Source organism: Ammodytes marinus (assembly GCF_949987685.1).
Source record: "Ammodytes marinus genome assembly, chromosome: 17".
Lineage (NCBI taxonomy): Eukaryota > Metazoa > Chordata > Actinopteri > Uranoscopiformes > Ammodytidae > Ammodytes > Ammodytes marinus.
In genome coordinates, this window is record NC_137221.1 from 23410642 (window position 1) to 23426259 (window position 15618).

Here is a 15618-nt window from a genome sequence, read left to right on the forward strand (position 1 = left end):
CCTAACCCCAACCCTAACCCCAACCCCAACCCCAACCCTAACCCAACCCTAACCCTAACCCTAACCCATAAGGACCCACGGTGACATCCAGGTCACACACACTTTGAATGTCCCAAAATTACGTATACGTCACATCGGGCCGTGAGCCTCAAAATAGTAAAAAAAATTTGGAGTGACGTATTTGTCACAATAACAAAAATGGTAATAAGCTAATCAATTAATTTTAGTGTTTCATTTATTTTGAATTAATATATGTTCTTTTGCTAAATTCAAAGTAAATTTGAACAAATCTAAACAAAAATTAATGACAACACATTGTAATATTAGGGTTAAAAAAAAATTTTTGGATAATATTTTGGATAAAAAAAAATTAAAATTTCCAAAAAAAATAAAAATAAATGAGAAAACATCAGAAATGTGTTCTATGTGGTCTACTTAGTCTGTGTTCCATCCCTCATATTTTTCCTATAAGTAGAACTGGGTGCGGGTTCTTATGGGCTAAATTTGTAACCACTAAGACCCGTTGTTGCAATTTTGCAACGTTTTCACAAAATCCTCAGGAATTATAATTTTTTTTTTTTAAATATATTTTCCTGATCAGAGGCTTGCTAAAACAATTTTAAAAAGGAGAAAAAAATCCTACATCAACAAAATCAATGCTTGGGTTTCACAGGGTTAAGTGACATTGAACATGGCAATGTTGAGGGTGCCAGACGGGCTGGTCTTAGTATTTCAGAAACTGCTGATCTACTGGGATTTTCATGCACAACCATCTCTAGGGTTTACAGAAAATGGTCCGAAAAAGAAAAAATATCCAGTGAGCGGCATTTGTCTGGACGTAAAATACTTGCTGAAGTCAGAGGTCAGTGGAGGATGGGCATACTGGTTCGAGATGATAGAAAGGCAACAATAACTCAAATAACCACTCGTTACAACCAGGGTATGCAGAATACCATCTCTGAACGCAAAACAGGACCAACCTTGAAGCAGATGGGTTACAGCAACAGAGGACCCCACCGGGTACCACTCCTGTCAGCTAAAAACAGGAAAATGAGGCTACAATTCTCACAGGATCACCAATATTGGACACTAGAAGATTGAAAAATCATGCCTGGTCTGATGAGTCTCGACTTCAGTTGAGACATTCAGATGGCATGTTCAAAATGTGACGTAAACAACATGAAAGTATGGATCCATCCTGCCTTGCACCATCAACCATGCTATGTTCAAAGTCACTTTAACCCCCTTTCTTCCCCATTCTGATGCTCGGTTTGACTTCAGTACATTATCTTGACCACGTCTAAATGCATTAAATTGCTGCCATGTGATTGGCTGATTAGCTTTTGGTTTTTATAAGCCATTAAACAGCTGTACCTAATAAAGTGGCCGGTGAGTGTATATATACATATATATATAACTTCCACTTAGATTCAGAGGGATCTGTGTGTGTGTGTGTGTGCTTATCACAGGTGGAGGTAGACTTAGGTTGGGTTGATAACGGGGATGTGTGGCTTCACCGCTTATGACATCACAAGAGGTATGTTTTTTTTTTTCATGCTTTAGGAGTCTCTAGTCACACTGGGGACCCGGTTGTCAACCCTGATGTTGAAATACCATGGAAAGTGCATTTTGCATAATAGGGTCTTTTAATATACTCACATATTCTCCGTATGTGTCCTGAACTACGGGAGGGGCCGGCCTGTACCCTGCGGTTGGGGGTGCCCCTCTGGCTCTCTGGACCCCCCTCCCTCTGGCAGACGGAGCCCGGCTGGGAGGGGCTCCTCTGGGGGCTGCTCCTCTGGGTACTGCTGCATGTAGGGGGGGCACTCCTCCTCGAGTCCTGACACAAGAAATACAAAACATTTGCCAAGGGTTAAAAAGAAAGATCAGGAACTCATGAGGTACTTAAAATAAATCTCATTCGGGGGGCGCTCGTGGTGTATTGGTTAGAGCGGCTCAGTCCTCACTGCAGAAGACCCGGGTTCGAATCCGGCCCGGGTTGTTCTCTGCATGTCATTCCCCTCTATGCCCCATTTCATCTCTGTCTCTCCACACTGTCAATACAAGAAAAAAGCATGGAAAATGCCCCCAAAAAATCTCTTAAATTAAAAATCTCATTAGATTTTTTTTTTGGAGTCAAGCAGCCTTGTCGACTTCCGCTCCAGTAAATGATTTTCCTACCAGCCAGAATGACTTGGTAGAACCATTGCATTTGATACATTCAGCAGCAGGTAATGTTATGTAGGTGGGAGCGGGGGAAAAGCGAGGGTGGATGGGAAAAAAAGTGAGTCATTTCCATTACTCAAAGCACAGCAGCTTTTTGTGGCTAAATTGCTTTACTGACCATTAAGGAAAATGAAGATGCCAAATTTGTTCGGCTGCCTGTTAAGTGATGGATGTCACTTTGTGCATCTGTCCATTTTTAAATGCTCTGGCTTGAAAATCAAACGTTGGGTGTGTAAAATGTTAGATGAATGTTTTACATGTTGTGGTCATTCTGGAGAATGCTTGTTGTAAAAAGCACTTTTTTTTCCAAAATCAGTGACTATCTCCTAACAATCTGCTACCTGTCAGGGCAGTGTGTGCGTTGCAACAAAAAAATAAATCAGTGTTAATACACAGCCTAGGCTCTGTAAAACTGACATGTTGCTATTGCCATGGTGGGCCCCTTACAAACCCGTTTACAGAGCATAGGCTGTGTATTAACACTGGAGTTATTTCAGCGTATTCACTGATTTTCACAAAAAGTGATTTTGACAACAAGCGTTCTCCAGAATCGCTGACTCCACCTTTACTATTTAGGTAAACAATTGCAAAGCTCTGCTGCAACACATCTACATGATATGGATCTGTACAATATTCTAGATCAATTAAAAGGTGGAGTGCAGCGATTCTGGAGAATGCTTGTTGACAATATCAGCAAATATCTCCAGACAATCCGCTACCGGTCCGTACTGTGTGTTCCCTGCAAAGAAATCCAGTGTTAATGCACTCCAGCTTTAATATTTAGGTAAGTAATCTTAAAGCTCCACCGCAAAATAGCTTTGAGATACGGATGTGTACATTATTTTAAAGGCATAAGCACAGAAGCCTAAAAAAAACAGTCTCAACTGTGCTGCAAGTAAGCTGGAAGGAGAGTCAAGCAGCTCTGTTGGAAATCATAAGCAGTCTGACCTTGTGGTTTGGTAACATGTCGACCAAGCTTTTAACATCCACGTAGCCTTGTCTTAAAAGCAGTTAAGTGATCCAAAACAGCGGCAGGGCATCAAGGTTGGTCTCTGGGTAATTTTTACTTAAATGAATTCCTTTTCAGCTGCACGGCATGCTGGTGAAACATCACAGATTTGGAGGGAAGGGGGAGGGGGGATGGAGTATCTTAAATCATCTGATGTTTACTTGATAGAAATTAGACCGCCCTCAAGCGAAGGAAAACAAATGGTGAGTAGTCCAGGGTGTGCTCCAGTCAAAGTAGAGAGGAATATCGTTTGTGACCATTATGTGACGGATCTGGATTGAAACAAACGTGAATGTGCGTGAGTAAAAAAAAATCTGCATGTGACTTCCTCTTTCAGTAGCCTGTGGGACTCTTATGTCTTATCACACTGAAATTAGGCATGGTAAATTCTCATTAAAGTCTAATTTAAAACACAGCCAATTATATTCAGACTGAGAGCAATACAAACACACTGCAGCTCTGTGACCTTGTTTATCTCGCAAAATCTGATGAAAAGAAATGTGTTTTCCTTTATAAACACACAGAACAAACAACACAACCTCTTTGCAGTTTTCTCTCTCTCTCTCGTTCAAAGCACAGGGAGTGTTAAAGGCTCCTAATGGCCATGAGTATTTTTAATTGTACTCTTGTGAGGTCTCGGAGGAGCTGGAATTAGCGTGGGGTCACAGATAGGAGAGGAGGAGAGCTTCATTTGCGTATAAAGGCTTTTATGCAAATGTGCCTTTGCTTTCGCTAATGTTTACAGACACCAAAACATTGCATCACTGTGTACGGCTAGACACTATTTACTATCAATGCAGGTTTTTTTTTTCTATTAAAGGTACTTGCTTACTTAATTGCCAGTCTGACCTATTTCCACACACACATGAAATGAACAGACGGGAGACTCCCCTTTGCCTCAGATGCTCCAAATTTGGAGGAATATGTGAAATGTCTACGAGAAGCAGATTAGCATTGTTGATCACATCAACATAAAATGTAGATGAGAAATGTTCTCACACATACTCACACCTGTCCATGACCAAGTTTTGTGGATGGATGTAGTTGGTAAACAACATAACTGTTCTGGTAACGATTCCTATTAGATTTCGTAGATGAAAAAAAAAAAGTCTACCCATGCGGAAGGAATGATCTTAAGTGTTCACTGTCCTAACTCAGTGTCGGATGCAAACCCAACACTGCTAACTGGGAGGCTATTATTGTGAGGAAATTACAGAACTCGCAATGTATGTCATGAAGGTCTGTGCAAACAGAAAATATGGTACTTTTCCGTGTTCTCTTTAGCTGATCAAAAAGCATTGGACCAAATATGAAATGGCACACCTGGCATTAGATTGTCAACTTCTCAACTTACAAGAAAGGTTGACTTACAGGACAAGCACAATACTCTTCATAACTTCATAGAGTTTAAAGTTTATGAAATAAATGTAAAGACTACAACAACAACAACTGCTGTGTTTTTCAGGAATACAACATTCAACATTACACATAATGTGGATCAGTATGACAAGTGCAGGGAAGGGGGAGAGATCAGTCGCTAAGATTTAAATATGTAAATATGGTTTAAAACTATAGTTCAAGCGTCACCAATTGGAGATAACGATGACATACCGTCATACAAATAAACTACAGCATAGACAGAGCCGGCCTGAGGCATAAGCGAACTAAGCGGTTGCTTAGGGCCCCCGACCGCCAGGGGGGCCCCCTCAAAAAAATTAAAAAATAAAAATATTTAAAATATTTTTTTTTAGTTTGTGTGTTTGATATTAACATCATATTATGCAAATGTGAGTTATCATACAAAAAAAGGAATACAATGTGTTGGTCTAGATAATTAATAGCCTAAAAATCTGTGAGGTAATCCGAAATTATCTGATCATGTCACGTTCACATTCATGCACAGTGTGTATTGAGTTTATTTAAAAACAATTGGAAATGGGGCTGCCCTAGCTAATTCATCTGACCCAGTGTCTCCAAATTATTTGTTCACACTAAATTTCTCAGATTTAGCCTCTTAATTTTCCTCTCAAAGTGCACCAGATTCATGCATTTCACTTTAAAAAGGTTAAAAAAATCTCCCGGGGGGACATATCCCCAGACCCCCCTAGGAGGGTCTGAATCTCGGCTGTCTAATATTTGCGCACAGCTGCACAGTGGAGGCACTAGCGGAAAACACTGGGTGTGTGAATGATATTTAGCAAAGATATATCATTTCAGCAGCGCTAACATTGGAGAGGGGCCCCCTAATCATATTTCGCTTAGGGCCCCCTGAAGGCTTGGGCCGGCACTGAGCATAGACATAGTGATAACCTATGTAGGTAACAGGGAGGACACATTAACATACTGTCTTCCATTAGCAGTGAACAAATGAAGAGTTTCTCATTTGAGATGGAATAGCATAGAATAATCGGGGGAGGTTAAACATATGAATGGATAGAAGCCAAGAGGCGTGGCTGGGAAAAAGCCATCAATGGAAATAAAAATGGTGAAATAGTCCATCTGATTGAACTTTCTATAAATGTTATTGACGGCTCCGTCCAGAGAAAGCTGGACTCATCAGCATTAGATGCTTTGTGTCTCTCGCCCATGTCACTTTCTTTTTGGTGCACAGAAGTCACCGCGGCAACTTCATTAAATAAGCAGCCGTGTGCTGCACAGCTGCACCGTGCAACTTTAAAACGACAACAGCACCGCTTTGGTTTGTTAGTTTTATGCCAATCATCTATAGTTTCTGCCTCTCCTTTGTAAATTCCTGCTGATGTCTGCACACAGTCAGCATATAGTTAGAAAATATCAGGGCTCATTTTTCTGCCTTCAGAAGAAGCTGCAGTATGTGCTGCCATTCATTCCTGTTAAATATGAGAAACAACTTCCAAAGAGACAGATAACCCATCACATGAAACAGGACGTCTGTGTTTGGCTTCTTTCGAAGTTGTAATTCAGTATAGAATAATTGTATTTCTGTATTTAACTGTACAATTGATGATACACTAGTGCTTCCTGCCAGACAGCCAACGGTCTCAAAGGACAAAGCAGGTTGTTTGCCAGTGCCTTCCAAAATGACTCATAGGCTATGAACATTTTCCCATCGGCCACCTCTGTGGTTGAATTTGTCTTTTATGTGGGCAAACAAAACACGCACCCCTACCATCAAAGAGGTTTTTTTGCTGTGCTGTAAGGACATGCCACTTTCACCTTCACCTCTAAGAAAACATAGGCCAATTGTTTGCATGCAGACATAAATAGTCTGGAAAATGTTAACTTTGATGGGCTTTTTTCTACACCTATTTTGCAACTGCAATTGTGGACGCATTGTGTTCCCCAAAAAACATGGGTCAAACTTATCAGACGGGAGCACCTTGCTTGAGCTGCTGTTTAGCGTGTCATCTCAAGGCAAGCGTGAAAAATAAGATAAGATTTTGGAGGAGACAAAAGGAATGTTAGCGATAAGAAATAATGTGTTGTGTTATGTTATGTTGCAGGTATTTCAAAGAAGAGAACTGCACTGTTGGTCAGTTATTTCTTTTAAATAATAATATAAACAAATTAAATTAAATACTTAAAAAGAGAAACAGAGCAATCGTTCATCGACATGTTATTATTTTTGCATTCAATGGCCAGGGAGATGGGATTTGTGGCGGGTGTTCATTTTAAACACAAGTATGGAAAAAAACTAGATGGATTATGTAATGAATGCATTGACCTCATAGTTAGTATTGAAACATCTACTCTCAGCTAGGGCTGCACAATATCAGAAAAGCTTGCGATAGGTGATTTCACTGTGGAATATTGTGGTGACGATAACATTTGCGATAGATAAACAGTTTAATATACAGTGTTAGTGTCTTACTGCTCTGGGTTCACTGTGAACATAGACCCCTGACAGTACAGTAGATAGCCTATGAAGACACTGATAAAATTATTTCCATTCCCGCAACATGGTTTTATTGATTAATATGTATTGATCACTTACTGTATTCAAAACATCGTCATATTCGCCCTTTAAAAAAATTATCTGGTAGGCTACTTCTGATCGTTCAAATATATTAACATGCAGAGCATCAATGCATAGCACATGGCATAGGCTTTCAGTTATTGCAGTTTAGGACTGCACCTATTGAATATTTTCTTAATGATTAATAAATCAATATTTTTTTTGATTAATCGATTAGTCAGTCGATTATTTTTTTAAATGAATCAAACGTATTTTTTATTCCTTGATTATATAATATAAAATATTTACCCAAAATAAACTTTTAAAACGTGTCATTTACATTTCAATATTTTATTAGATCATATTCTTTTTAAAACAAATACAGTATGTTAAAACAAAGTCTGCACTGCATCTGTCAGCAGACATACTGTATATGCAATGTGCATGGATTTAGGCTCCTTTAGTTGAAAAGTCATTTAGGGCTTTGTCTGCTCCTGAGAAACAGAGACATAGAGCATGTGGGAATAAAGATAAGTGACATATTTAAAAAATCTGTATGATAGATTTTATATAAATAATACATACACAGATGGAATTAGTCACTGTATATAATGGCAACCTGAACTAGAGAATCAATATTTTGCCTTAAATACTTGACTAACAAAGGAAAATAGTTGTGACATGGAGTAATTTAACTATCAGTGTGGAGTTGAGGAAAATATCTGAAGGGATTTACTGATTGTAACATCACTCACAGACTGTGACAATTGTCTGCCATTATAGTTTGAGCCATTTAATTTCTTAAATGTGGCTAATAAAGTACAGAGCAAATGTACACGGCCGAATGACAATGTGAGATGACAGGTTGTGTAACATAGACTGTAGGCTTTATAAGGATCGTATGTCATGTTTAACAACAGTGTTGCAGGGGGAACACACGTTTAACATAAGAAAATAATTTAGCTTAGGCTACTAGCTACTAACAGCAACACACATTGCAAGGAGGATTCTCTCGTCCATTGTGACAGCCTCTGTTTTATTTCGCCGTCCTCGCGTTGATACATTTTTAAACTCTGCCAATGGGAGAGCGTGCGTGTGTAGCGAGCACGGACAAACAAACACAGAGCACATACAGACGGAAGTGCGCCCGCTTGTTGCTCCGCCTGTCAGAATGCTCACCCCTTTCTTTCTCTTCGTTTGTCTCTCATTGCAGATATATCACCAGACGCGTCTTTCCCGAACGGACAGAAAGAAAGGCCTTTGCACACCAGACACGTCGCGAATAAATGGCACGAAAATGTGAATTATTTGGGATGCAAATTTTGACATGTCCGACTGCATTCATTCTAGTAGCAATGGTAGTACAATTCTAAAATTGAGGAGTAATAAACATTGTATGCTCACTCATATAGAGTTTAACTACTGAATGAGCATATGACTATTCCTTAGTCATAGGCAGTCCCTGGATCAGTACAGGAGCTAATGCACTCACGCACAACCACAAATTCAATGAGAAAGCCGACCAGGATCCTCTTCACTGACACATTTATGAGATCCAGTAAATTTATTACGGAATTTGAACATCCAAACAGCTGACACATACAGAGAGGAAATGGACGTCTCTGTTGAGAAATGTGTCCTAAAAAGCATTGTAAACTTTAATGTGACATCCACGTCTTGTATTTGAAAAACAACACACACAGAGGCTGAATATTTGTGGTATTATTGCAGCAGACAGAGGTGGGCTGTAACTCTAAATGACACCATTACCTCTGATAATGCAACAGGATACTGTACACAGCCATTTACCGAAGTGGTAACAAAACATTGCCTTCCCAGTAGCTCCTTAACTGTAAATAATATCCATTCCCCAGCTGGACTGAAGTGCACGTATACAAAACAACTTGCACACAGCTTCACACATGCATACACACATCCACCCTTGGAAGTAGGGTTACCTGGGAGGCCCCGGAACAGGTGTCCCTCTTGCACGGACGGCTGACTTGCCCCTCACCGATGGCACCTTGGCGTCCTCCGAGCCGCCGTTCAGGTATGTGAGCTCTTGCAGCTGAGCCTGTCTGATCTCATCGTTGTAATCCTGCACACAGAGAGGCGGCACGTTAACAAACACGCACACACACACACACACACACACACACACACACACACACACTACACACAGAAAAGCAACAGACTCTCTTTCAATTACGCTGTATTAAATTTCGTCCTTTAACTCCAGGGCTACAGCCTCGGGAATATCTAATTAATGTACTCTACAGTGCTGCCGTGACCGCTGCTACCAGAGGCAGCAAAACATTTCAGATCTCCCGCTGATAAGTTTCCCGGAACCTCATTTGCCTCTAACTTTGCAAGTGCTTGTTTTTTTTGTGCTGCCAAATTAACACACACAATCAACATGGAAGTAGGTCTTTAGTCAGAAGAGGATTGATATGATTGTCACATGGCATCCACTCTATCCATAAGTATGTTTTATTTGAATGCAGCGCGACGAGGCAACATCGAGGGAAGGGGTTGGAGGGTTGGGGGAGGGGTCTGCTGATTATTAATGCCGAGATGTAAATCATCATATAGCTCTGAGCACTGGAGAGATCATACATAATGAATGGGGGAAGAGTAAATAAGCTCCAATGCTGATGCCAAGGAGGGTTGGGCCCCCGCGCAGAGATTCCATCATGCGCTCTTTTATTCCTCGTACACCCACGACTTACCACCCAGGATCTCTCAGACACACAGACAGACAAACACACACACATACATTCCTACCTTGCCAACTGTGGACTATTGGTCTACATTGACCAAATGTGGACAAGTGTGATCTATTTCTGGTAATTCAATAACAAGTGTTTTAGATGTGTTTTAAGCATGATTTAAAGCATGACCAACCAAATGTACCCTGTTGGCTCGGCGGTTCCCTGTTGGTGAGTTTGTGACAACGCCAAAGTCCACAGTTAGATAGGAATCCAAGTGCACACAAACACGGAATCATATGTTTTCCAGTCCACAAACACACACACACAATCTGAAAGCCCTGACAGAATTACAGGGCAAGTTACAGACAAAAAGAAATGAGGGTGAGAGAGCACGCTGCCTGCGCTGTTACTCACCAGCTTCACTGTGGACAGGCTGCAAATGAGTTGGCCGGGGCCAAAGAGCAGCTGAAAAGAGATGCGGATGGAGAGAGAGGAAAGAGCTAAAGAGAGAGAGAGAGTGTTTGAGTGAAGAAAAGAGGGGGAACATACCGGTATGAGAAACTTCTTGATCTCCTCCAGAGCGTGACCCATCCTGGCGTAGGCCTCAGCAGGCGGGGCGAACACCTCGATGAGGACGTGCAGGTCTTCATTCAGGTGGTGATATTTGGCTTCGCCACTTTTTCTTAGCTCTTCTTCCTAACCGAACAACAAAAGAGAAACAGCTCAGTATCATATACAGTATCCTACGTCAAGGTAACGAGTGCTGTCACAGTCAAGAACATTTATCTTTTACTTTTTTGTTTGTATTTCTGCGAGGATTTACTGTGGGGGACATTTTTCATAACTGTTACATAATGAGGTTTGACGCTTCGGCGCTGCAGAGTTGCAAAAAGACAGAAAATATTTATGTTGCTTCTTGTAAACGTATGTCTGCAACAAAGCAATCCTTACGAGCCTTTCAACTGCGGCTGTCACATTTAACCGATAGCGTTTGTCCTCACACAGCTGCCTGTCCTCATAACAAATGTGTAGAGATAAAGTATGTGCTCTCCCACACTAAATCATGATATCTGTTTTGCTTGCTCCATTTTATGTGATCACTGTAACTCTATTAGATGGAAATCTGCAGATGCTGGTAGACAAAACATACAGTACTTCAGAGGGTTCCATACTGATTGTAACCATTTGAAAAAAAGTCATTCATTTGGACTGAGTTGTTTGTATACATTTTTCACTTAATGGATTGAGAGTACTAGATGAAAAGTAGTTGAGGGAAATAGTAAAACCTTGCGTTCCATCATTGCTGCTTAGTTTCTGTGTGATGTGGTCATGCATTATAAACTATTTTGGCCAAATCCTACTAGTTATGCATCAGGTCTCGACAGATCATGCATCCAACAAATGAACGTTTTAATCTAATGAACTAGACAAACTGTATTTGTAGTGGCATTTGGGAAGTAAAGTTGTAAAAAGAAAACACTGCAATTTAGTCACTGCACAAATCAGATGAATACAAAGTAAGGATCCAAATGATTATAATCATAACAGGTTCATTACTGAGGAAACATTAGTCCTGTTAAAGTTACACTACACTCACTTTTTGTTGTTGTCTTGAAGGTGTCACAAATGTTAATATCTATGCATCTACCTATTGTACATGATGGATTGACAGTGGCTTTTTGGTGTACTTATTCTCAGTGAACTTTGCTGACTCCATGAATAAACAAAAATGCATTGTTATTTATATTCAGTCTATGTTGACTGTCATAAATTCGAACCATGTGTCTTGGGGTGGCAGTTAGACATTTGGGGACTCGTACGGGAAGTTTGTATAGTGCATCGTGCCAATAGGTTTTTGTGGTAAATCCTGTCAGGATTACTGTGTGTGCTTACGTGGGTTTTCTTTCATACATTCAAGCTTCACCGCCCTGTCATGGCTGCAGACTATTTTTCAAACCACCAAGTTTGACATGTTTTTTTCTGCAGTGAAGTCGTAAAGGTTTAAGGATGTTTGTCCATGCAAAGCACAGCCACACTGTGTGTCCCACATATTGTTAGGTCCAGGCAAAGTAATTAGCTAAGATTAGGGAAACTGTATCAGTCACTGAGTCAGTCAGTTCAGTGTGGTAATATTTGCCATGTTCAACAACTTAGTTCAGCGGTTACCAAGCTTAAACACAAAGTACAGCTGAGGCTGATGGAAATGTCACATAAGTGTATGTCATGGTTTTTGGTTAATTTAACCAAACTATTGAATACATTGAAACTTTGGCTTGATGATAAAAAGTTTCACAACAAGCTACTCAATGCTTGCTTAGTTAATAGACGTTGGACCAAAGTGGCAAACTAACTGCTAGTGTAGCCTAATTCGGGCATACTGTACATACACAGTTTCCTCCAAAGGGTATTGTAATTGGTATTTCAATATAGCTTAAGATGAATTTTTTGAGTTGATTCATGGTGTCTATATGTTTAAACACTGTCTTGGTTAATACACACATACACTTATTCATCAATCCATTTCCATAACCTACACTCAACAACATAAATTTTTCAGTAGATGATTCAAACCAACAGCAGGCTTTCACAACAACTTTGCAGGAGTTCCAACATCAATCCAATCACCTGTCGCCACCACAGAAGATGTCAACACATAGAACGTGACTTATTTTGACTTATTTTGGCTTTAAACAACTGCAGGCACTGTATGTGCTCGGGCCAAAACAACCAAGTATTTTTTTTTTGAGTTACTGTAATCAAAGTTCTGAAAGTAGAGCAGATGCAATTCCCTCCTCTCCACCTCTGCCTGCAGAAGCCCAGTTTGTTTAGACTGTGTCGAGAAAATATACCATGTAAACAGTGAGGGGGATGAACAGGCCATTCAGTCTCGACAGAAGCAGGCCAGTATTGTGTTATTGATGGCGAAAAATAGGACAACAAAAACCCCAAAAGTCTCCCACCCCATTACACAAAGGAAACAACAGGTTTGGCGTCCCAGTTTCTTCTTTTCAACAAAAAAGAAAATTGTCTTCTCCGGGGCCTTTCCAATGGCGGTATCTTCCTCTTCCCCTTCTCCCTCCTCAGCACCATGCATGCCAGTGTCTCTGATGTCACCTAATTATAAATAACCTTCTTTTAAGAGTGCCTGTGGTATGTTAATGATATGTTAATTTCCCCCATAAATCTGGGCTTTACGAGCAGAGGGCTCCGTTGCGCATAGCACCAGCGCTGACGGAGCTGCCGGTGTCGAGCAGGGAATGTAGGCAGGCTGTTAGAAAGAGACGGCTGCTCGCAAATCGGTCTCTCCTCGTCCCTTTCAAGTGTTCCTTGGTATATTTGCATGAAGGAGAGATGTGAAAAACAATCACGATCGTGTGCTTTAACTTTCATCTGCCATACAACTGTCAGCTCGATCCAGTCTGGTGTTATCATCAGAGGACTCTTCTCTTACTGTAGTCTATATAACATGTGGAAACTAGTGGTACACCTAGTGGAGATCTAGTTTGGCGTGAAACCAATCTGTGACCACATGATTTGCATATGATATTGTAGACCTAATATCAGTTTTCATAAATGGGGGGGGGGGGGCTCCCGGCACTGATAAGAGGCATCCGTGGGTCCTATAGCAGCTAAGCAGCCCACAGAGAGAGATTACAGCTGTCGGTTTCTCATATCTATTGGCAGCATCTTCCTCCTGTTTACATTTTTTCTCCCCTCTAGTAAATCTGCTTATGAAAATCCATTCACCCTGGAAACACAAGGCCACAACGCTCCCAACACAGGAGCTCCTGCATTCGATGCTTGGAGGTTAAGAATAATGTCAAGCCCAGAGTATCCACATCCACATTTAAATTAAATTAAAGACGACCACTAGAAAATGGAAAGAACATTCATACTGTACTTGTATTCTATGCAAAACAGCTGTCTAAATGTGCGGATGAACTGCACAGCTCTATAAGCCTTTTTTCATCCGTACTTCTGATATTAAAATTGGCTTATAAAAAAACACCCTCAAGACCCTATTTCCTCTTTCATGAGCCAATGCAAACACATACTGATTTATACTCTGAATAAATGTAGCTAGCAGCTCTCAGTGAGGCCATACTGTAACTGCCCTTTACTGATTACCAGCCACATAAATGATTTCGATATTCATTCATTTGTTATTGAAGAACTGCATGGTTTAGCACCACTGTATATCTCTTGCCTACTCAGCTCCCTCTAAACCCCTCAAATCTACTGACCAATCACTGCTCTATATAGACAGATGAAATCCAAAAGTGAATGAGCCGTTGATGCCTACATTCTTCACATCTTCTCTTTACGATATGTCTAATTCAATTAAATTAAATTCCATTAAAAGACCGAAACTAACAATGCATTTAGTACCGCCTGTGTACCCAAAGCCTGATATATAGTACATTATTCCTCTGTCCGAACGGAGGTCCGTTGTTTATTCCAAAAGCTATTAAAAACACATCACTGTTGCACTGGGTGACATGTTAGCAAGAACATGGGCACCATAGTCTATTTTCAGTCCCCAAAACCACTATCCTGCAGCATGCCGCAAATAATCACTAGAAAATGTATTAATGTTTGAATAAAATTTGCCCAAAACTATGGTGCCCAGCTGTTACACAAAATTACAGATCATTAGAAAAGAAAGCAGCTCACTATATCTGTCTTTAGTAGGAGTGAATGGATGAGTGCCACACCCTGGACAGGGATGTCAGTCAGAATTGAGACGGACAAAATGAAAGAATATTTTTCCAATCGTAATTTCCTCATTCAGGTTTTCTAGAAAAGTTTATACAAATATTCCTTTGTCACCTTATCGTGAAGCTAATATTGTGTCATCACCTCCTCTACTGAGATGAGTATATCGTCACAACCCTAATCCCCAGATCTATAAAATGATAATGGATTTACAAATAATTTGCTATAGGTTAATCTTTGTGGTGTAGGGACAGTTCTCACACATACAAAACCAAGTCCTCGCAGACAATGAAGGTATTTCTCTCCACAGCAGCCCGCCGCAATTAAACCCTGTCGAGGACTTACCAAAAGTCAAACAAAGACAAATATGATTGTTTTGTCTATCAGGGAAATTAAAGGGGGAGTACAAGTCCCAGGGAGGAAAATGGATGAGTTAATCAAAGGCGCTAACGAGAAAGGGGGCGCGGGAACACGGATGCCTTTACATCATCCCTAGCTCTGACAGCGGCAAGACAACTGAGGTGCCATAACCAGGCGGGGGGAGAGACTATGCCTCCGACAGCTTGGCGCCTTTCAACCTCTCTGTGCTCACACTCTCTTGTCAACACAAGATCAAGCCTCCTGCAGCAGTAACAATGCCAGCAATTATCCCGGCTCTTTGCACCGGTCTCTTTATGTGCAAGAATCTCGCGAAACGTCGTTCAGTTTCATCCTACCAACACTTCTTTTATGCTGTACTCTCTATGTGGCATGCCTGGAAAGATGTTTTTTCATCTAATGTGGAAATGTGTTTGTACATCATATCTCCTTTCTTGTCAGTTCCTTTCAACAGCACAGTATCGATTTCGTATAAATACATGCCCTAAAAGGCGACAGTAGCTCACTTTGTGCTACCATAACAGCAAGGCGTCTTTGTTTTTTCGTCGACTTAAAAGCAACCCCCATGCCCCCGCCCTTTTTTTTGTGCTTTGCAGTGGCTCAGCTCCCTGACCTAAACGAGGAATTTCAATTGCTGCAAACTA

At 40.7% G+C, this 15618-nt stretch overlaps 1 protein-coding gene across 2 annotated transcripts in view; it reads right to left on the reverse strand.

Moving 5' to 3' along the window:
* Positions 1 to 15618, reverse strand: part of khdrbs3 (KH domain containing, RNA binding, signal transduction associated 3) — a 135151-nt gene that overhangs the window by 62068 nt on the left and 57465 nt on the right. For both annotated transcript variants that reach the window (XR_013845311.1, XM_080045708.1), the window contains exons 4-6: positions 10430 to 10576; positions 9128 to 9267; positions 1660 to 1840 (exon numbers count right to left, since the gene is read on the reverse strand). Coding sequence is in view for 1 of the 2 variants with exons in the window: in XM_080045708.1 (XP_079901834.1) it covers positions 1660 to 1840; positions 9128 to 9267; positions 10430 to 10576 (468 nt within the window). In the remaining variant the exon portion in view is untranslated. The remainder of the gene's footprint in view (positions 1 to 1659; positions 1841 to 9127; positions 9268 to 10429; positions 10577 to 15618) is intronic.